The 22840-nt window shown below is 38.4% G+C and overlaps 1 protein-coding gene across 1 annotated transcript in view; it reads left to right on the top strand.

Annotated features, from left to right (window-relative positions):
• Window positions 1-6329: 6329 nt before the first annotated feature.
• Window positions 6330-22840, top strand: part of LOC114939893 (very long chain fatty acid elongase 7-like) — a 34481-nt gene continuing 17970 nt past the window's right edge. The window contains exons 1-2 of the mRNA XM_085489503.1: window positions 6330-6495; window positions 6624-6737. Coding sequence (XP_085345629.1) covers window positions 6330-6495; window positions 6624-6737 — 280 coding nt within the window. The remainder of the gene's footprint in view (window positions 6496-6623; window positions 6738-22840) is intronic.

Below are 22840 nucleotides of genomic sequence, written 5' to 3'. Positions count from 1 at the left end.
ATCAAATATCAAAGGAAACATAATTATAGAGCAGGTAAGAAGGCTCGTGCTAACCGTGCCGCATCTACCCTACGTTGGCTCAGACGACGGTCACCTGATAATAAACCTTGTGTTAAATCGTGTGAAAAAGTTACCTTTTCTCCAGAGACCATAAAAAGATTGAAGACTTCATCTATTCAGCTAAATCTTGACAATAAGGTCGTAGCGAACAAAGGAACTCCCCCTCACATTGAGACCGAATCTTCGATCAACCAACCTCTTAATTTCCTTGAATTCACGACTCCTGAATTACCAGGTTCAATTGATTCTTTAATAGAAGAAGCACTTAATTATTTTGATCGCAAAACTAACTTTCCAGAGTTATCACCACTCTCAGACAAAAGAATTCCCCCTGACTCCGGAATAGAATCCTTGCCAAACGAACCATCTAATAAATTTAGTTCAGAAACCGATTCTTCAGACCAGGTACTAATCACGGAATTACACGAATTAGTATCGCAAGTAGAAAGAAATAATTTCCAGGAACAATTTTATCCTACGGACGAAGTACAAACAATAAAAGACCAATTCTCAGAACAGTTACTAATTGCAGAACTGTGTGATTTAGTATCGTAAATAGAAGAGGACACTTCTCAGAAACAAACTCATCGTAAGGACTTGATACAATCTTTAAAAGATCAATGTCCAGACAATTTATTTGAAATCGATCAATATGCTAATTATCTAGATATTTAACTATCCTCCTAATGTCTACCTAAATACGATTGACGGAATCCGGCGGTAAATTAACGAAGATATTAATACGACATTGATGCAATCTCCATCAGTACATTTTCCTTATTAATATCCCCCTGACAATATCCCCTTATTAAATAGATACTTCACTACTATTCTATCCCCCATGAAGACATTAAAACAGAAGATTGCACGTCGAAATAAAAGAAATCATAGAGCAGGTAAAAAGAATCGTGCTAACCGCGCCGCATCTACTTTACGTTGGTTCCAGCGACAAGCCCTTGACAAAACCCTCTTTATGGACGAAAGAACCTTCCCCGATACAAAGATCGAACCCTCAATTGAAGAGCTACCTAATTCTTTTGTTTTTAACGACGACATTTTCGAATCATCATTATTCACATAACTGTACGATTTAGTATCGAAAATAGAGGAGGAAATCTCCCAGGATCTAATAAAATTCTTAGAAGAACAGTGTCCGGATATCTCATTTAAAATTAATCAATATGCTAGTTATTTAAATTTTTGAATCATTCTCAAATGTCATCAGAATTTACTATTGAAGAATTAACAGTTTAACAAGGCTCTGTAATATAAATATAAATTTAACATATAAGGCAGGCAATAAGAGCCAAATCGTGGATGACAGTGCGTTATCCTAAACGAAACTAAATTTTTTCGTTAGAATTAAATACCTGTGCACAAGGCACCAAATTTTACTTGGACACGGCCAAGATATAAAATTGGAATAATCTCTACAAGAGATTTAATTCCAGACATCCCCTGTCCCCCCTAAGGAAATAAATGCGAGAGAAAAATATAGATCCGAAAGTCGCTGAATCGGGAATCAAACCCGAGACCTTTCGCTTGCCGGGCGACTGCTCTTTCAACTGAGCTATTCAGATCCTTTCGATTCTATATTTTTCTCTGTTATATATATTAATGTTGATAAACAAACGCCTTTAAGCCAGCGTGTATAAATTAACAGTTTAACAAGGCTCTGTAATATAAATATAAATTTAACATATAAGACAGGCAATAAGAACCAAATCGCGGATGACAGTGCGTTATCCTAAACGAAACTAAATTTTTTCGTTAGAATTAAATACCTGTGCACAAGGCACCAAATTTTACTTGGACACGGCCAAGATATAAAATTGGAATAATCTCTACAAGAGATTTAATTCCAGATATCCTCTGTTCCCCCCTAAGGAAATAAATGCGAGAGAAAAATATAGATCCGAAAGTCGCTGAATCGGGAATCGAACCCGAGACCTTTTGCTTGCCGGGCGACTGCTCTTCCAACTGAGCTTAATCTCTTGTAGAGATTATTCCAATTTTATATCTTGGCCGTGTCCAAGTAAAATTTGGTGCCTTGTGCACAGGTATTTAATTCTAACGAAAAAATTTAGTTTCGTTTAGGATAACGCACTGTCATCCGCGATTTGGCTCTTATTGCCTGTTTTATATGTTAAATTTATATTACTATTGAAGAAAATCGGAAATTATTAACGAAGAAATTCATACGATAATAAGTATAATTATCGCCCTACTAACAGACGTTTTAGAGGAAAACATCGATTTAGACCAATTTCTCGTCTGTTTAGATAACATTCCTGATCCATTGCACACGATAAACGCGAGATTTCACGGAAACCGATAACTCACGTAATTCAAATAATTGTTTAATAATAAGACTCCATGAGGGATTCTCAAGACCTTAAATTTGAGAGTTATATTATATTTTCGCTATTAAATTGATTAATTAACAACTATTTAAATGGGGAAATTACAATCGATCAATTGATAAATTCATTAGATAGTTTAGAAAGAATTGCTAGTAAAAATCCTTTTTTCACTAGTAACTAGAATTCCCCATCCCCAACGTCCCAACACTCGTCCCTAGTTCCACAGTATAGTCCGTGCTCTCGGCGTCCCTGAGGTATAGCCGATGTAAGCAGGTTGCTTCATAAAAAATAGAGAGCGCCCCAATCTTTCTAGCCTAAAAATAGAGAGAGTAGGAAGGTCACTAGGACGTGACAGTCGGCAGGCGACCCGCAAACTCCGAATTGATAGTGGAGACCTCGCGTGCTGATAACGCAAAACTCCGGTTTCAGTGTTACCAACGTTGAAAAATCAATATCAGGTTCTATGTAGCTCCACACTTTTGCATAGGGCATAAGCGTAAGCATAAGAATCTTGATTGGTCTTGTCACGTCCGAGTGACCTTTGTGACGTCCCGTCTATTTAAAATTTTTTATTTTTCAATATAACTATTGCGCGCTATTTATATTCTCATAGGAATAAGACTACTAACAATCATTATATCTTATTAATTGTTCTAATCTATTTTAGTATTAATAGATAAAATCGCCAGATCTGGGGTCCTCCACCTAGGAACCAAACATCTCTATCTAGTCCTAACCACGCGACCAATCAGGCACCATCTAGGGACCCCAGAGACAGCACGTAACTAGCGGAACTAACCAAATATTCCTTTACAGGAGCACTTATTGATACATCTATTACAATAACGTTAAACAATAAATAATAGGTATAATAAATATTAATATAATTAGGCACAAGAGATAAAGACTAAAAATGTTAAACCACTCCCTCCTAAAGTAAATTACAATACAACGCGATGTATTATTAATTCCGAAACAACCTATTTTTTAGTCAGGGGGTCGATTGTGTATCTCAAAACCTAGTGAAAATGACAAAAGTGAGCATTCACTTGATTGGCTAATTTTCATTATAGTGAAAACACGAAATATTTCACGTGAGATTATTCGACAAGAATTATTGTGTCGAATAATGTCAAAATGTGTCGTATATCCTACTGCATTATATGTTATGTAGAGCGCGATTAAAATACGTATTAAAATACGTATTAAAATACGTATTAAAATACGTATTAAAATACGTATTAAAATACGTATTAAAATACGTATTAAAAGAGAGGACATTACATTATACACCAGAATTTGCTGGTATGTAAATAATTATAGTGCATAATTGAGATAAGAAAAGGTATTTTTTAAATCTATTCTTTACAGCTCTAATTGTAAATGCATGTTGTTTTACATAACATTGCTTATAAATGGAGAATTCCATTAAATGAAGTATATTTGGAGGAAGAAGGAGAAGTGCCGATACCATTTAATGATATAAATATAATGCAAGCAGAAGAAGTACGAATTAAGAAATATTGTGCGATGGTATTTTGAATAGGATATATATATATATATTTATATATATATATTTATCACATAAATTGTATCACATAAAATTAGTACATTTCATAATCTTATAATAAATTAATAATTAAGATTATCACAGTACATTTCTTAACTTTATAATAAAAGATTTTTAAACACTACTTTTTTATTAATGTATTGTTTTATATCAATTCTCATAACACGTCGCGTCAATTTTATTCAAGCATGTTCAAAAATTTATCCGCCCCCGACCGAAATCCGAATGTTTATTCATAAAATTTAACATAATTTCTTTTTGTTTCTCTGTAATATTCATTCTTATTCACACCGTTCAAACTGCAGAGGTTATAAAGATAAAGGTATCACTGAAACATATATGCATGCATATACGCTTTACGGAATGTTCACTATGGTTTGTGCTCCCGTGAATCTAGGGATATCGTATTTTCATCTTGCTCATAGCCAATCGCGTGTATTTCTTCACGTGAAATGAATGTGCGAAAAGTGAGAAAAATCGACACAAATAGACAATCGATCCCCAGATTTACAGAATCCTAATCACATCAAATTTATATGATAACTAAAAGAGAAACATTAATTCTTTCAGAATTCATACCTAAAACGAAACACGATTCTGTAAGTACGACTAAGAATTACCCGAATACACATTTGAATATGTAAACATTTCAATATTGTATTAATGAATTATGGATCCATAAATAATTATAGACCTTTTTATTAACTATAAATATCATATATTATAAACGAAGATGCCATAATTAACTATAAATATCATATATTATAAATGAAGAATGCCATAATTGATTAATCAATGTGCGTAAAAGGACCAAACAAGGAGCAATAAATGTACCACTAGACATAAGTATTCGTAGAGATCGACTTGGCGATACGATGGCTTGTAATTTGACCTCAGTATGACCCCCCTGCCGCATTCCTGAATTTTAGGAAAAAAGCCAATGCCCTACGCCGAACCAAAGATTTAGAAACGAAATATTATCATTAAAAGCTACAACTCAAACCATCGAAAGCTAGCCCTTGAATCCTTTACAGAATAACGTTGCACGCTTTTTTATTAACAATAAAACCTCTCAATTATTATCATAATGAATACTTAAGGAATTATAATCCCCACATTTTGTAATGGCTTCTAGGGCACACAATTTAACCTTTTAGTACAAATTATAATGATAAATATTAACGTTTTATAAAAAAGTAATTTAGAAACCATTGTAAAGATTCCCATTCAACTATTAAGAATTATAATTATACTGCGCCAACGAACCATCTCCGCTGATGGACCACCCTCTTCGCCCCCTCTTCGATGACGCAAACCGAATTCCTACGGAACCATAAACCTGTCAAAATCTAAGCACGCCTGGTCCTCCGAAGGGTATATAAACCGCGGATTTTACGTCCTGCAGGCACTTCGTGTCAACTTCTAGAATAGAGCATTTCGTATTACTATTTTCCAAATTCTACACTTAGCCGATTACGGTTAATCTAGTTTTCGTGTCAATTAGTACTTAGATCTTTCTGCGATTCTTATGTTAGTTATCATTCTAGTTAACTCATGTGATAGTTTAAATTCGTAAACTCTAAATTGTACGATTATAAGTCACAGACTTAGAAATTGTTCATAAATAAAGGAATAAAGAACTAAAAATAATATAAAATTAGTGCACGTCTGTTCTTCCAACTCCATCCTGAGACCGAGGTCCCCAAGAGAACTACAGCTTAGGCATAGTCACCAGGAACAACAGAGCAGATCTTCATCTCCGTGCGAAATCAAGTGAGAACTAATCCTTTTTAATCCTCAATCTAATTTTATAATCTTCTAATAACTAATTAATTAATACAATAAGGATGAACATATCCTTGTAAATGGCCAACCGAAAACGCAACCTTGTACGTAAGAAAAAACGTACACGCCCTTCTATAATTAAGAAATATAGATCAATCGCGACTACCTTATCAAATTCTCAAGAGAGATTATCCGGAGATAAACAATTACCTGAGTCTCAAGAGGTAATCTCTCCTGACCTACCTCAAAGTTCCGAATTAATTTAGTAAGTATTTTTCTATTTTGCTTTGTGATTTTTTATTTTAGTTGTGATTTAAATAATAATGTCTTTTTATATATTTGTTATATATATTTATTATATGTATAAATATTTATTATATATATATTTATTATATTTATATTTATTATGTATATTTTTATTATATTTATATTTATTATATGTATATATATTAATTATATTTATATTTATTATATATATATATTTATTATTATATATATTTACATATGTATATTTATTATTATACATAAATTAGGTACATTATTTTGCACAAATGAAAGTGAAAGCCAAAGAGGAGTCTAAAGTAAAGGATTGCGAAGTATTATATGCAGTTATGGCTGCAGCTATTACTAATATTCTTGCATGCAAATACAATTTTCAAGGCGATGGCAACCAAAAAAGACCTTTTTGCAAATTGTTATTGTGGGAAGTGATTATAGGTAAATACACATATTGCCTTATAAATTTTATTTATATGTGTTTTTTATAACAGGAGTAAGATACTTTTTCCTCAAATATTTCTTACTTGTGTCTAATAATTTTACTCAAGACATTATTTCATTTCTAGGTGCAATTCATGACAAGAGACCCAATGTATCTGTTGCGGATTTATCATTATGTGCAGGACAATGGTTAAAGAATGCTCCATATAGAAAACAAGATGATGGAAGTTACGGAAGACGTGATAAAAAGTTTAAAGAAGCAGATGAGCACTTATCTTCATAAGCATTTATCCATATTTTATTTTGTTTAGCAAACATGCATTGATATTTTATTTATTTACATTTTATTCACAGTTTCAGCAGTTATGTTTACAGTTTACATGTTCAATATAGTTTATGTTTACAGTTTTATGTTCACACATATATATTTATAATAAACAGCATAATAATAAACTTGAAATTTGTGAGAAGTTATTTATTAACTTTCTTTTATAATGTTTTTTTCTTTTTTAGTTTATTATACATATATATATATATATATATATATTATGTTTGCATGTTTCTATCTTATTTCAGTATATTTCTTAAATCAGTCATTTTCTTTCTCATAATGCGCTTCATTTTAGAAATGATAAAAAACAAAAAATATTATAAATATAGATGGGCTATGAGATGCGTACCTGGCGGGCGTACATGGATGTTAGACGCGTTATACCGAAAGTTAAAGTTTTTGATATTACTTCGATAAAAAAATATTTCTCAAATAGTTATTGTAAAATACAGTATCAAAAAAATAATTGCTGCTTATACACAAATATCGACGTCGAATTGACGTCAAATCGACTTGTCAATGACTGGTCGAAATTTAAGCCCATTTTTAAGTCAAATCGACTACAAATTTCGACCGTCGATCGACCAGTATCATCGACGTCGATTCGACAAATCATTTCTGACTGGGCATTATATGCGCAGCCAAACACAGCGAAATAATAGCAATACAAAATTTATTCAACTCTTTCCATAATAGAATTAAATTTACCATAGAAATGGAAAAAAATAATAGTATCAGTTTCTTAGATCTAAAACTAATTAGAAGTAACAATAGAATTATCACTGATTGGTATCACAAAAGCACGTTCTCAGGAAGATACCTCTCTTTTTATTCAAACCACCCAACCCATCATAAAATAGGCACAATTTTCAGTTTAATAGATAGAGCATTACTTTTGTCGGATCCTATTTATTATAATAAAAACATAACAATTTGTATTGAATTATTGTTGGACAACGGGTATCCATTAGAATTTATTTTCAAACATATCAATATAAGGATCAAAAAAATAATATTTGATATATCCAATGATTGCAACTATAATACAAATCCTAATTCGACACGAGAGTCACAGAGAAAGTTCATAGGTTTTCCATATGTAAAGTGTCTCTCTCAACACATTAAAAAATCTTTCAAAAATACAGAATATACACCGGGGTATGCTTGTCTTAATAGATTAGACAGGTTTATCAAACTGCATAAAGATTCAACTGATCACATTTCAAAAAACAACATTATTTATAAAATAATATGTAAGGATTGCGACGCTTTATATGTCGGACAAACAAAACGCAAACTGAATACGAGTATTAATGAACATAAAAGAAATATAAAACAATCGAATTTGAGCATTATTTCTAGACATATTATTGACATGAATCATGATATGGATTGGAATGACGTTAAAATTTTAGATTGTGAAAGCAATTATTACAAAAGGTTAATATCAGAAACAATACACATTAAACAACAAAAAAACAGTTTGAACCTTATAGATAATATTGATTTATTAGACAAGGCTTATTTCCCGATTTTTAAACAAAATAAACAAAATATAAATAAATTTCACCTTTTTCTAAATAATATATAAAGATTGAGAGAGATTTTGCGTATATTCAGCCTAATAGTCGATAAAGAATAACATACTATTATGGAGATCGAAGCGAAAAATAAAAAGATGTAAATGTTTGAATTTAACTAATATTAATTATATCTAATAAAATCCGTATAAAAGTTTAACTGTACGCTATTGTTAACATAGATTAAACATTAATTATTACCGACCACCGAAATTAATACGAAGAACATGGACATATTAGTATATTTTACATTGCCAACAAGACAACTATAGCTTTAAGATGAAATTTATAGACTGTTATTATATGTAATTGTATTGAATTTAGCGATTGAGAAGTCACAAGTAAGTGACGAAACGTCTTGCATAAATTTATTGTAAAATTTATATTCAAATACAGTAATTATACATATTCATCCATATTTGCTCGTGTAAAAGCCTTTTTCTATTGTATTAATTTTCATTTGATACGAGCTTGATTATCACATTGTTTTAATAAAATAAAATTTCAAAGATAAATGATAATTACACAATATCATGTTGATATCATAATATACACATACAATATAAAATATAATATAGAGTGAAACTTATTAACTTTATCATTTGTATGCATTGCACTTTTTAATATTATACATTTTTAACAGCTTTATTGTTACTAACTACTATAATATAATTATATTAAGAAAAGTATTTAAAAATCCATTTTCATTATTTTAAATTTTCTTTGTCATCACCTACGTCTTATTAAAAGCTTTAATTTACTGAGATGGAACCATTATTCACTCTATTTTCTTTGTCATCACCTGCGTCTGCTTCATTTCTATTTTTTCTTGAAAACCTTAATTTACTGAGACTAAACCATTCATGCACTCGCTATCTTTTGAAAATGCATTTCTTGAAAATTTAATGTGTTGACAATACTTCATCTGAAAATATTTGTACAAGCGAAAAAATAATATTTACATAAATAAAATATATTTGAAATCGATTAAATAAGCAAATGTAAGTATTATTAACAATACTATTTGTTAATTCATTTGTAAATATTGTGAAGTTAACCTCTTCATTTGTGAGGTAACAATACGTCTATGCTGCTGGCAAGCTGATAAATCGCAAAAATCTTTTCTTTTCAACTTTTCTACGAACTTTAAGACAATAGTCTATTTTATTATATATGGTATATATATATATATATATAAGTATATTTTATTATTAATGTAGTACATAAGTTATATAAAATTTATATCTTACCTCAGATATATTTAGCAATCACATGTATGATACTTACAAATAACTTTTACTGCCATGACACTCTGACTGCGACTGCGCAAACGCACAGTTATTCGTTTTATCACGTCCAATTTAGATATCACATATATATCAACTACAAATACGATACATATCATTTCACAGATAATGATACATATCAGATAGTAGTATAATTATGTATCTTTTACATGCTACTTTTACATATATAAAATGTATTAAGTAGAAGCACATTTATGTATCATATACATAAATTAGTTACATATTAATGATACTTTTCAGATACTTTCTGGTTATATAACACGAAGTATTAGTTACATGTGTGTTTACTAGGTATATTAAAAAATTTGCTTTTCAAAGTGTAATTTGCAAACTATAATAACAATTAATAATTTAATTTTTAAATTGATTTTATTGTAAATTTATTTTTAAATAACATGAAATACATATATTAATAAATATTTCTAATACTAATAATTTTACTATGAAATAAGTATATAATTTTAATAGTTCTTGCTGATTCTGTAAAACATAACAAAATTTAAAAATCTATAGTATAGTGATGTATTGTAACTTAAAAAAAATTATAACTTAAAAAAAAACATGGTCTTGAACTCTAGTCTTCGTCGTATTCGGATCTATAAATTGTGGATGTAGCACGGACATGAACCAAATTTGGTTCTTTTACCGACATCGAAAGTGGATGTGGCCATGTAGTTCCAGACGCCCGTAAAATGGATGTACGTGACCTAGTGCGCGGCCTAGAAAAAGCGTTGTACGAAAAATGACGGCGTGGCGCCTCTCATCCTTCTCTCTGCTTAAAGGTATTATTGCTTACGATTTAAGGCTTATTTCTCTAAATGTAAGGCTTGTGGGAGTTTTGGTGTAATTTGATTGTTTATCCCACTACCCGCCGATTTATTACCACTAGACATCGGGAAAATCAACACACTCCGTTTATTGTTAAAGGGATGCCGGAGGTCTACTTTTATCGACCGAACCGATTATATTTTGCCACAACCAAGAAGTTTTTATCGCGTTAATAGAATAACAAATGCTTTTCCACGATTAAAGTTAATACAATAATAAAGTAGCAAGTTGTCTGAATTTGTGATAAAAAGACAAAAAATTTTTAAATACGAGTTTTTTTTCTAGCTTTTCGCGTCACGTCATAACAATATTTGCTTGTATAAAAGTTTTACAATTTATACGTACAAAATAAGACAGGTTCCTACAAAAGATTGCATAAAGGAATATTAGTGAGCTTGTAGAAATAAGTTTAGAAGTCTAATAAAAAAGATCTTGGTTGTGGAATATTTCATTCACATGAGTATGTGCGAAATGACATTTGGGAATAATACAGAGCAGAAAATTAGTTGCACGATGTCGCGATAGATAGAGCTGCAATCGTGCAGTTAGACAAAGACAGTTATATTATCTTCGTCTCTCTCATACATAGAATAATATCACGCAAAACGTCTGCCTCTTTGTCAACATAGAGTTTCCTTCAAGAAAGGCTGGATGAAAAGGTTAGTATATTTCTTTATATGCATGCATGTATGTATGTATGTATGCGTATGTATGCGTAGAAAATGTTTATAAAGAAATATATATATATATATATATATACATATGTGAGTGTGACAAAAATTTTTTTGTCCACATTCTAGCTAACAAGTTATATGTGAGTGTGTGTGTGTGCGTGTGTGTGTATGTGTATAACAGGCCTATCTATAATAATTATGATTGATTATAAAGTAAATAATCCTTTGTAATAAATAAATGATTTATATAAGAGTATTTTAGAGATTGAATATAATAATACTATTATTATCAAAACAAAGCAGTAGTTAGATAAGAATAAATCATATAAATCATTTATTTATTACAAAAAATTATCCACTAAAACTTTATAATCAATTATATTCATCATAAAAGATTTTTATATTTTTAGATTATAAATTTAATTATTTTTATTTATGTAATGCAGATTATTTTTAAAAAATTATATATACGTGTGCATGTATGAAAGAATGCAATGTATATAAGAGAGAAGAGACAGAGAGACAGAAACAGGACCACAGAGAGACATAGATCGATAGATCGATAGATAGATAGATAGATAGGTTGATCGATAGGTAGATCGATAGATAGTTTGATAGATAGACAGGCAGATAGCTAAATAAATCGATAGGTATGTATATACGTATATATATATATATATATATATATATATATATATATATATATGTATATATACATATATAAAAAAGGAATTTTACTGTGTCCCCTCGAGGTTTACAGATTCTTTCTCCAATTTTATCCCTTCCTCCTCTTTTCTCTAACCATTGAACCCACTGTTTAACGTCTCTTCCGAAAGACGTGAGCCCAGTTTTTCCACCGAGATCTTCCCGATCCCGGTGGTAAGCGCAACGCGGAAAAATATTTCCATGTTTACATGACTTCAGTGGACTCGAACCCGTGATCTGCGAGTTACGAGTCTGACGCTCTATTACTAAGCCACACTGCCGCTCTTATATATACATATACATATATATATATATATATATATATATATATATATTTCTTTATAAACATTTTCTAGGAAGAGGTAAAGGGTCAGGGAGAGGCGGGGAAGAAGGAAAGGAGGAAGGAGGAAGGGAGGAAGGATGAAAGGTGGCATATTGGAATGTGGCAAGTTTAAAAAATAAGGACGCGGATTTCTGGGAAGCGGTAGGGGAATGGGATGTAATGTTTTTTCTAGAGACATGGGTGGATGAAAAAGGGTGGAAAAAGTTAAAAGGGAGGATGCCGGGAGGATTTAAGGGGGAGGTGCAATATATGAAGAGAAAGAGTAGCAAAGGAAGGGCAATGGGTGGAATTATAGTGGGGTTGAGAAAAGAGGTAGGAATAGAAGAAAAGTGTAGAGCAGATAAAGGGGGAATGATGGAGATGTGATAGAAAGAGAAGGGGAGAGATGAAGGTTGGTGGGAGTGTACATAAATGGGGAGCTGGAGGCGAAACTAGAGGAGATAAACAAGTGGATGGAGGAGGAGGGGGGCAGGGTCAGAATGGTAGTAGGAAAGGATTTTAATGCAAGAACGGGAAATTTAGGGGAAGGAGTAGAGATGGGAGAGGAAGAAGGAGGAGAAGGAAAGGGGAGTAAATCAAAGGATATAAAGGTAAATGGGGAAGGGAGAAGGATGGTGAAAAGGTTGGAGGAGAGGGAATGGGCGATAATGAATGGAGGAGTAGCAGGAGATGAGGAAGGGGGTTGGACAACCCCCCCTCGGCTGTAGCCGAATCCTAACTTCCAAGGGAGCGGAGGGAGCCGCAACCGGGGGGGCCGAGGGGGGCCACGTGTCCCTGGCGGGCGGGCATCGCCCTCCCGCCTGGGGTGCCTTTTTTTTTTGACGCTGGGGAAACCGTTATGGTACCGCACACCCCCGGGTAAGGGTGCGGGTTATGTGGGACTCCTTGTTCCCCTTGATAGCCACGAATAGTTCGACCAGGGGGTCCAAGACCTACCTCACTAAAACCCCAGCGGGTGTCCTGCTCGGGCGTTGGATAGGGAACGGCGAGGATGCTGGATTCCATGCCGTCTCGCCGCCCCCTCGCCAAGCCGTCTCCGGGGAGCTGCCTCGACCTTGCGGCCGAGACCCCTTCCCGACCGCACAGTCAGTGACTGTGCAGTTTCCTCGCGGTTGCGGCGCAGAACGAACACCGGCCCTACGCCGCGCCCTCCCAAAGAGTTTGGGGGGCGGGGCCATGGCTCGAGAGCTCCCGCTCGAGCCATCGCCACCCGCCTCCAGAGTGGTGCTCCCTCCCCCTCCCCGAGGGAATGGGGATTCGGCATTCACCCTGAAGGCCCTCACCAGGGAAACCCTTCCCTGAAGGGGAAGGGGCCCTCTACGGCGTTGATGCCCTGCCACCGGTGCCTCATGGCTCTTGATGACAGGGCCCTCCCGCCGCATCTTCGTCCATGAGGGGAGAGGTCGCACCCCACAAGGCCGGGCAGAGCCCGACCCCGCGGACGAGCGACCCCTCCCCTCGGTCCCCCCGGTTGCGGCTGCCTCCGTTCCTTTAGGAGTTGGGATTCGGCCACAACCGAGGGGATTTCCCTTCCGGGCGCGCAACCACACCCCCTGTGGAGGTGATGCGTCCGCGCGCCCGGTTCTCGTGAGGCTCTCGGGGGAGGGGGGGGGGGGAATTCTGGGGCTTATTTGTCCCCAGCCCCCCCCCCCGGGAACCTCATCCTGCGTCAAAACTTGACGCAGGTGTGTTGGGGGCGGACCCTCCCCCAATCCGCGCCGCCACAAACGAGCGAGCTCGCCGACGGCGCGGAAAGGGAGGGCCCGGCCCCGCCCTCCACGTTTGCTCTTTTTTTCTTTCGGAGGTTGTACCCCCCCCGACCCCCGCCGCCATCGACCGGCAAGCCCGTCGATGGCGGGGGAGAGGGAGGGGGAGGGGGCACACCTCCTTCCTCCGTATTTCCTCCTTCTCCTCTTCTTCTTCTGGGGGCGCGCCCCCTCCGATCCTCGACACCACGAACGGGCAAGCCCGCCGATGCCGGGGAAAGAGGAGGCACGTCCCTTCCCTTTATCTCTCCCTCTCTCTCTCTCTCTCCCTTTCAGCCTCCTCCTTCTGCAGCATAACCTTGCCGCAGAAGGAGGAGAACGCCCTCCAAGATTCCTCATTATCTGTCATTGCCCTTACTATCGAGGGCAATGACAGATCCATCCCCACCGCGGCCACGAGCTCCGCTCTTTCACCCGCCCAGGCAACACACTCGGCGAGTGTGTGCTGGGCGGTATCACGCTCGTGGCCGCAGTGATGGCACCGCGTTGTGCGCTCCTTCCCAATCCTGTGCAGGTACTCACCGAAACAACCATGTCCACAAAATTGTGAAGTTAGAGATAGGAGAAAGGGTGGAATCGGACCACATGCCGGTAATAGTATGGTTCAGAGGGAAAGGAGGAGGAGGGGAAAGAAAAGGAAAAAAGAGGAGAAGGAGATGGAGCTGGATGAAGGAGGAAAAGAAGGAATTTAGGGAGAAGATAGGGGAAATATGGGAGAGGCAGAGGAACGAACAAAAAGAGGAAGGGATAGAGGGGGAGTGGGAAGAGAAAAAAAAGAAGATACAGGAAGTGCTAGATAAGGGGAAAGAGGGAGAAGGAAAGAAGAAGGGAGAGAAAAAGAGAGGGTGGTTTGACAGGGAGTGTAGAAGAAAGAAGGGGGAGGTGGCAAAGGAGTTGAAAAGGTGGAAGAGGATAGGGGGGAAAGAAGAAGAATAAAGAAAAAGAAAAAAAGAGTACAAGAGATTATGTAGGAAGAAGAAAGAGAAGGAGAATGAGTGGCTGAGGAAGGCAATGGAAGCGAGGACGGAGGGGCATAGAAGAGTGGAACAGATATTTTAGGGATCTATTAGGAAATATGGAGGGGAGGGAATAGAGGAGTGGGTATGGGAGATATGCAATAGGATATGGAAAAGGGAAGGGTGGATTAGGGAGTGGAGTGAGGGGCTGATGGTGCAAATTTTGAAGAGGGGAGAGGGAAGGGAGGTTTCAGAGTACAGGGGGGTAACGTTGACACCGTCATTATACAAAGTGTATGCGACGGTGTTAGCAGAGAGATTGAAGGGAGAGGTGGAGGAAGGAGGGATGTTGCCGCCGAATCAAACTAGGTTCAGGAAAGAGATGGGAACGGTGGATAACATCTACGTGCTGAATTATTTGATAAACAGGCAAATAAGCAGAAAAGGAAAACAAATGGTGCTATTGTTTGTGAACCTGAGAGCGGCGTTTGACTCGGTGGACATGGTGAAGTTGATGGCGGCGTTAAGAGGGGGGGGGGGTGAAGGAAGAGACGGTGAGGAAATGTGAGGAAGTGTTAGAAGAAATAGGATTCAGGGTTAGAATAGGGGAGGAGGTGGGGGAGAAGTTCTGGACGGGGAGGGGGGTGAGACAGGGGTGCCCTTTGAGTCCACTTCTCTTTAATATGTTGATGGCAGACATGGAGGAGGAGATGAGAAAAAGGAGATGGGAAGGAGTGAGGCTAGGAGAGGGCAAGGTCTACACGTTAGCGTACGCGGATGACGTGGTATTGATGGCAGAGGATGAGGGGGGGATGAGATGCATTATGGAAAGATTAGAGAGATATCTGGAAAGGAAGAGACTGGAATTGAATGAAAGAAAGTCGAAGGTGGAGGTGCAGGAAAAGTGGAGAGAGGTTAAAAAAGGCTAGCTGGTTCTGGAAGGGAAAGAAATTAGAGGAGGTTAAAAAGTATAAGTACCTAGGATATGTAATACAAAGAAATGGGAGGCAAGAAGGACAGGTCCCTGGCTGCGGGCAAACTCTGACCCCTAGGGGAAAGAGGGAGGCCGCAGTCGGGGGGACCTAGGGAGGGGGGGCTACGTATCCCCTGCGGGCGAACCTGTCCTTCCGTATGGGTGCCTGGTCCCCTCTCACAGACGGGACGTGACGCGCGGGGCCCTCTCACCGGGAGCCATAAGGCACCGGTGGGAGGGCAACACCGTCCACGGAAGGGGGTCGTTCTTCTTCTGAGAGGGACCCCCTGATGAGGGCTCCCTCAGTGACCGCCGAACCGGACCACCCTCTTGGGGGTCCGGGGGTTGCGACACTGGGGAAGCGAGGGGCGATGGCTCGAGCGGGAGTTCTCGAGCCATGGCTCCGCCCCTCAAGCTTTTTGGGAGGGCGCGGCGTGGGGTCGATGTCGCCCTGCGCCGCAACCGCGAAGAACCCATACAATGATGGGGGGGGGGGGGGTGTCGCCTTCCGCGGCACCCTCCCAAAGAGGGATAAGGCGGGGGGGCGGCTAGACGGCATGGGATTCCAGCATCCTGGCCGTCCCCTGTATAACGCCCGCGAAGGACATCCTCTGGGGTTTTAGTGCGGTAGGTCCTGTCCCGGCTCTCCGGCTCGCCGATCCCGACTCTCCGGCCCGCTACGGCGGACCGGCCAGGTGGAGGTGCGGGCCGGCCAGGCGGGGCAGGGAGTCCCACATAACCCCCGCCTCTACCCGGAGGCGGATGGTACCATGAGGTTTCCCCAGAGTTACAAAAAAAAAAAAAAAAAAAGGCAAGAAGGACAGGTAAGGGATAGGATAAAGAGAAGGGCAGTAGTTATGGGACAAATATGGGGGATAGATAAAAGGAGATTTGGTAGTAACTGGGGGAGGAGGATGTGGCTATTTGATGCATTAGTGTGGACGGTTTTAGGATATGGGGTGGAGATAAGGGGGTGGGAAGAGAGAGGGATTGGAAAGGATACAAGAAAGGTATGTAAGATGGATGCTAGGAGTGGATTGGGGAACGCCTGGGTATATGGTAAAAAGTTGCAAAGAGAAAAGATAAGGACAAGGATGGGAAGAAGGGCGTGGGGATATGAGAGAAGACTAGAGGAGGGTAAGGGAGGGTGGTTGGCGAAAATATGTTTAGAGGAGATCAAAGAAAGGGCAAAGAAAGGAAAGGAATTGTCAGATTGGGACAGGGAAAGGAGGGAATTCTTTGAGGGTAAGGGGATGGAATTAAGAGAGATAGAGGAAAGAAGGAAAAGGGGGAGTTCAGATAGGAAGAAGTTGAGGACTGGGAAAGGAAGGAGCAGAGGGAAGAGAGGGTAGAAAAAATGGAAAAGTCGGAATACAATAGATGGTACAAGCAGGTTAAAGGGAAGGGGATACCGGGCTATCTGAAGAAAGGGTGGACGGAAGGTAGATGAAAAAGGATAGCAAGGTATAGATTGGGGAATGGGATGAGGGGAAATAGATATTGGGAAAAGGAGGAGGATAGGAAGTGCAAGATGTGTGGAAGAGGGATGGAGACGTGGGAGCATGTGTGGGAGGAATGCATGGAATGGGGAAGGGAAGAGAGTTGGCAGAAAATGGTGAAGGAGGTATTAAGAGAGGAGGGAGAAGAGGAAACGTGGTTAAAAAGATTAGAGAAAGTAAGAGGGAAAGGGGAAGGAGAGGATGGGAAGGATGGAAAAGGAGAACAGGGGGAAGAGGGAGGGCAAGAGTTGAGGAAAGAGAGAGAGAGGGAGAGTGAGTGTGAGAGAGGGGAGAGAGAGGGAGAGAGAGAAAGAGAGGGAATAAGTCAAAGAAGTGAGAAAGAGTAGCAGTAACCGGAAGCGGAGGTCCCACATAGGTTAAGTAGTACATAAGAATGCGTAAGAAGGCGTAGGATAAGAAAGGCTAGGGTAAAGAGGTCGTGTGTGTGGAAGAGTTGGTAGGAAGTAGGTAGGATAGAAATGTGAGAAAAGGCGTAGTAGGCGGCGAAGCGAAGCGGCGTGGCGTCTCATGTTATATAATTGTCTGTATTAATTAGGTTTAAGTTATAGGTTAAGGATTGAATGTAAATGGACGCATAAAGGTTTGAGATCGCTCTTTTAAACAAGAAAAAAAAGCGCCTTGTAATCTCCAATGGGGGCAACAATAAACGTATCTAATCTAATCTATAAACATTTTCTACGCATACATACATACATACATACATACATGCATGCATATAAAAAAATATATTAACCTTTTCATCCAGCCTTTCTTGAAGGAAACTATGTTGACAAAAAGGCAGACGTTTTGCGTGATATTATTCTATGTATGAGAGAGACGAAGATAATATGACTGTCCTTGTCTAACTGCACGATTGCAGCTCTATCTATCGCGACATCGCGCAACTAATTTTCTGCTCTGTATTATTCTCAAATGTCATTTTGCACATACACATGTGAATGAAATATTCCACAACCAAGATCTTTTTTATTAGACTTCTAAACTTATTTTTGCAAGCTCACTAATATTCCTTTATGCAATCTTTTGTAGAAACCTGTTTTCTTTTGTATGTATAAATTGCGAAACTTTTATACAAGCAAATATTGTTATGACGTGACGCGAAAAGCCAGAAAAAAACTCGTATTTAAAAATTTTTTGTCTTTTTATCACAAATTCAGACAGTTTCCTACTTTATTATTGTATTAACTTTAATCGTGGAAAAGCATTTGTTATTCTATTAACGCAATAAAAACTTCTTGGTTGGCAAAATATAATCGGTTCGGCCGGTAAAAGTAAACCTCCGGCATCTCCTTAAGGACGTTTTGTAGTCAAAGGGCCAAAAGGCTACAATACAAAAACAGCGCTAAGTATTTTTTGTACATCACACTTTTTTACTTTTATTTTTTAATTTAAATTTAAAATTTTTATTTAACTTTAAATTTCTTAATTTTCTAAATTTAATTTTTTGAGCTTTATATTACCTTTTTTGAATATACGTTTAAATATATTTGAATTAAGTAATTATTTATAGATAAATAATTTATTTTATTATATATATTTATTTATCTAAATTTTGTCCAGTTCCGGTAAGAGTGTGAGTGACAGGGGTGTAAAAGCGTGGCAGGTATTTGTGAGGAAAGAGTGAGAAAAGGGGAGAGGAGAATTAGAGGTAGTGGGTGAGAAGGTGCAGAAAAAAGGGGCGGATTGATAGAAAGGATAGAAAAAGAAAAAAGGTAAAGAGTTAGGAAAATAGAAAGAAGAAAAAGGTGAGAGAGCTAGGCGGAGAGTGACACGTAGAAGGAAGGGAGTAGGTGTAAAGAGTAAGTGTAGGTAGAGCAGAAGGATAGGGAGTTCACTAGGGAATTCATTAGCGAGTTGGAGCATAAAGGAGGAGAAACAAAGTAGGGAAAGTGATAAGATAAAAATGGATAAGGAAAAAAATAATATAAGTGAAGAGACTAATAGAGATAGGATGATAGAGGAAGAAGGAAAAAAGGGAGATGAGGAGAAAATAAAAAAGAAGGTAGTGAGACCGAGGAAAGTAGATGAGTTAGCGAAAGAGAGGAGGAGTAGTATGGGATGTATAGATGAAATTTTGAAAAGGAAAAGAGAGGAAGGAGGAGAGGAGGATAAGGATGAAGAAGAAAGAGAACTAAGAAAGAGTAAAAAGACAGAGAGGCTAAATACAGAAGTAGGGGGGATAGAAAAGAAGGAGTTAAGGAGGATGATGGAGGAGATAGGAGAGAAGATTACAGAGAAGGTAGGTGAGAAAATGAAGAAATTGAAGATAGAAATTTGGTAAAAGGAAGGGGAATGGATAGAAGAAAGAAATGAAATGAGAAAAAAGATAGAGAGCTTGGAGAAAAGAGTGATAGATTTGGAAGCAAGAATAGAGGAAAGAAGAAAGAAGAAAGAAAGAGAAAAAGAGGGGGGTGAAGGAGGGAGTAAGGGGATAAATGAGACAATAATGGAGAAAATGAAAGACATAGGAAAGAAATTAGAATGGAAAAAGAGAGAAGAAAGAAGAAATAACATAGTAATAAAAAGAATGAAAGGAAGATATAAAGGAAAGAGTGGAGAAAATAATGAAAGAGATAGGAGCAAAAACGGAGATCGAATGGATAAGAAAGTTAAAAGGAAAGGAGGGAAAAGAAGGAGAAATGGTGGTAGTAAAACTAGGCAACAGAGAACAAAAGAGACAGATAATGGAAAGGAAGAAGCTATTAAGAGGAAAGAGGGTAAAGATAGAGGATGACTTAACATGGGAAGAAAGAAAGATGAAATGGAAACTAATGGAGATTGCGGAGGAAGAAAAGAGGAAAGGAAACAAGGTATGGACAAGCTACAGAAGGATTAAAATCAATGACGTCTGGTGGAGAAAGATCAAGATATCAAGAATGGGAGAAAAGGGGGAGGGAATAATGATGGCGGATATACGATAGTATAAGTGGAAAGAGAGAAATAGAGGGTAATAAGCATATACATTAACGGGGATATGGAGAAGAAAATGAAGGAAATGAAGAAATGGATGGAGGAGAAAGAAGAAAATAAATGGACGGGACCTTAGGAGGAGATTTCAACGCAAGGACAGGTAGAAGGGGGGAGTGATAGGAGGAGAGGAAGAAGAAGAAAGAAGATTGAAGGACAAGAAAGTTAATGAGGAGGGGAAGAAGCTGATAAAAGAGCTGGAAGAGGTGGGATGGGGAATTTATAACGGAGGGATAAGAAAGGATAGAAAAGGGGAGTATACATATACAGAAGGAAGAGGGGAATCGGTGATCGATTACGTGGTGGGAGAAAATAGAGTAAAGGAAAAGATAAAGAGGATGGAGGTGGGAGATAAGATATAGAATCGGACTATCACCCATTGATCGTGACGTTAGAAAGAAGAGGAGGTGCTAAAAAGAGGAAAAGGAAAGAGGGAAAAGGAATAAGAAAAAGGAGGAGATAGACGGAGAGGGGAGGAGAAAGAATAAGAGAGGAAATAGAATGGGGAGAAGGGTGGAAAGAGGGAATAGAAGAGGAGATAGAGGAAAAAATAGGAAGGATAGAAGAGGAATTGAGAGAAGGAGAAAAAGAGAGTGGGGAAGGAAAAAGGAAAAGGTGGTGGGATGAGGAATGTGAACAGAAGAGAAAAGAGGTGAGGAAAAAGTTAAGGGAATGGAGGAAAAGAGGAGGAGGAGAAGAAGGATAAAGAAAAAGTAAGGGCGGAATATAAGCTAATGTGTAAAGGAAAAAGGGAGGAGGAGAGAATGAGATGGTACAAGGAGGCGATAGAGATAAGAACGGAAGGAGAGGTATGGAAAATTGTAAACAGGGAAAGGAAAAAGAGAGAAGGGGTGAATGAGGAGATAAAGGCGAGTGAGTGGAAGGAATACTTCATGGACTTACTGGGAAGGGTAGAAGTTAAAGTTGTAAGAGAAGGAAAAGAAAAAAGGGAGAGAGATGAAGAACAGGAGATGAGCAGGGGGGAAGTAAAGAGGATATTGGGAAAAATGAAGAAAGGAAAAGCAGCGGGAGAGGATGGGATACCAAGTGAGGTATGGAAATATGGAGAGGAGAGGGTAGAGGAGTGGGTATGGGAAATGTGCAACAGAGTCTGGAGAGGGGAAGAATGGCCGGAGAGATGGAAAGAAGGGATAATAGTGCCACTGTTAAAAAAGGGAACGGGAAATAGGGTGGAAAATTACAGAGGGGTGACATTAATGCCAACGTTATATCAGGAGACGCGGTAGTGTCTCCGGCCATGTTCAAACCCTAAAAGACCTTAAAAAAGACACTACAAGTCTCTTATCTTGCACCATCCAAGTCCATCTTTTGGGGGTGTAGAACTACTAAAATATAAAAAATTTTGAATTGCACGTAATATAACCTGAAAGGCGGCATCGCCACGAGTAATTTGAGCCAAGAAAAAATAAAATCGGTCAAGCCGTTCTGGAGATACAAGCGGTCAAAAAGTGACGTTTTTCATGAAAAATGAAGTAACGTCGTCTTCTTCTTCTTCTTCTTCTTCTCTGTCTGCGTCCGCTGACGTCATCAGGATTATATATATATATATATATATAAATCTCTTCTCACCTTTCACTCACACCTCCCTCAACTTCCACCCACCCATTTCCCTCCCACATCCCGCTCCCCGCCCTCACCCCCACTCCCACCCCTCTTTCGCCCTAACTCACCCTCTTTCGTCCTATTTTTTCAGTTTTTTTGTTGTCTCTCACCCTCTGTTGTCCTCTTTCACCCTCTTTCACCCTCTTTCGTCCTCTTTCACCCTCTTTCGTCCTTTTTCACCATCTTTTGCCTCTTTCGTTCTCTTTCGTCCTCTTTCACCCTCTTTCGTCCTCTTTCACCATCTTTCGCCTCTTTCACCCTCTTTCGTCCTCTCTCACCCTCTTTCATTTTCTCTCACCCTCTTTCACCCTCTTTCATTCCCTCTTGCCCCCTTTCGTCCTCTTTCACTCTCTTTCGTCCTCTTTCACCCTCTTTCGCCCTCTTTCACCTTCTTTCGTCCTCTCACCCTCTTTCGTCCTCTTTCATCCTCTTTCGTCCTACCTCACCCTCTTTCGTCCTCTCTCACTCTCTTTCACCCTCTTTCGTCCTCTTTCACCCTTTTTCGTCCTCTTTCACCCTCTTTCGCCTCTCTTTCACCCTCTTTCATTCTCTTTCACCCACTTTCATTCCCTCTCACCCTCTTTCACCCTGTTTCGTCTTCTTTTACCCTCTTTCATTCCCTCTCACCCTCTTTCATCCTCTTTCACTCTCTTTCGTCCTCTCTAACCCTCTTTCATTCTTTCTCACCCTCTTTCGCTCTCTCTTACCCTCTTTCGTCCTCTTTCACTCTCCTTTGTCCTCTCTCACTTTCTTTCATTCTCTCTCACCT

Source organism: Nylanderia fulva, unplaced genomic scaffold (assembly GCF_048542155.1).
Source record: "Nylanderia fulva isolate GAGA-0341 unplaced genomic scaffold, ASM4854215v1 Scaffold116, whole genome shotgun sequence".
Lineage (NCBI taxonomy): Eukaryota > Metazoa > Arthropoda > Insecta > Hymenoptera > Formicidae > Nylanderia > Nylanderia fulva.
This window is presented reverse-complemented; position numbering and strand designations above follow the sequence as displayed.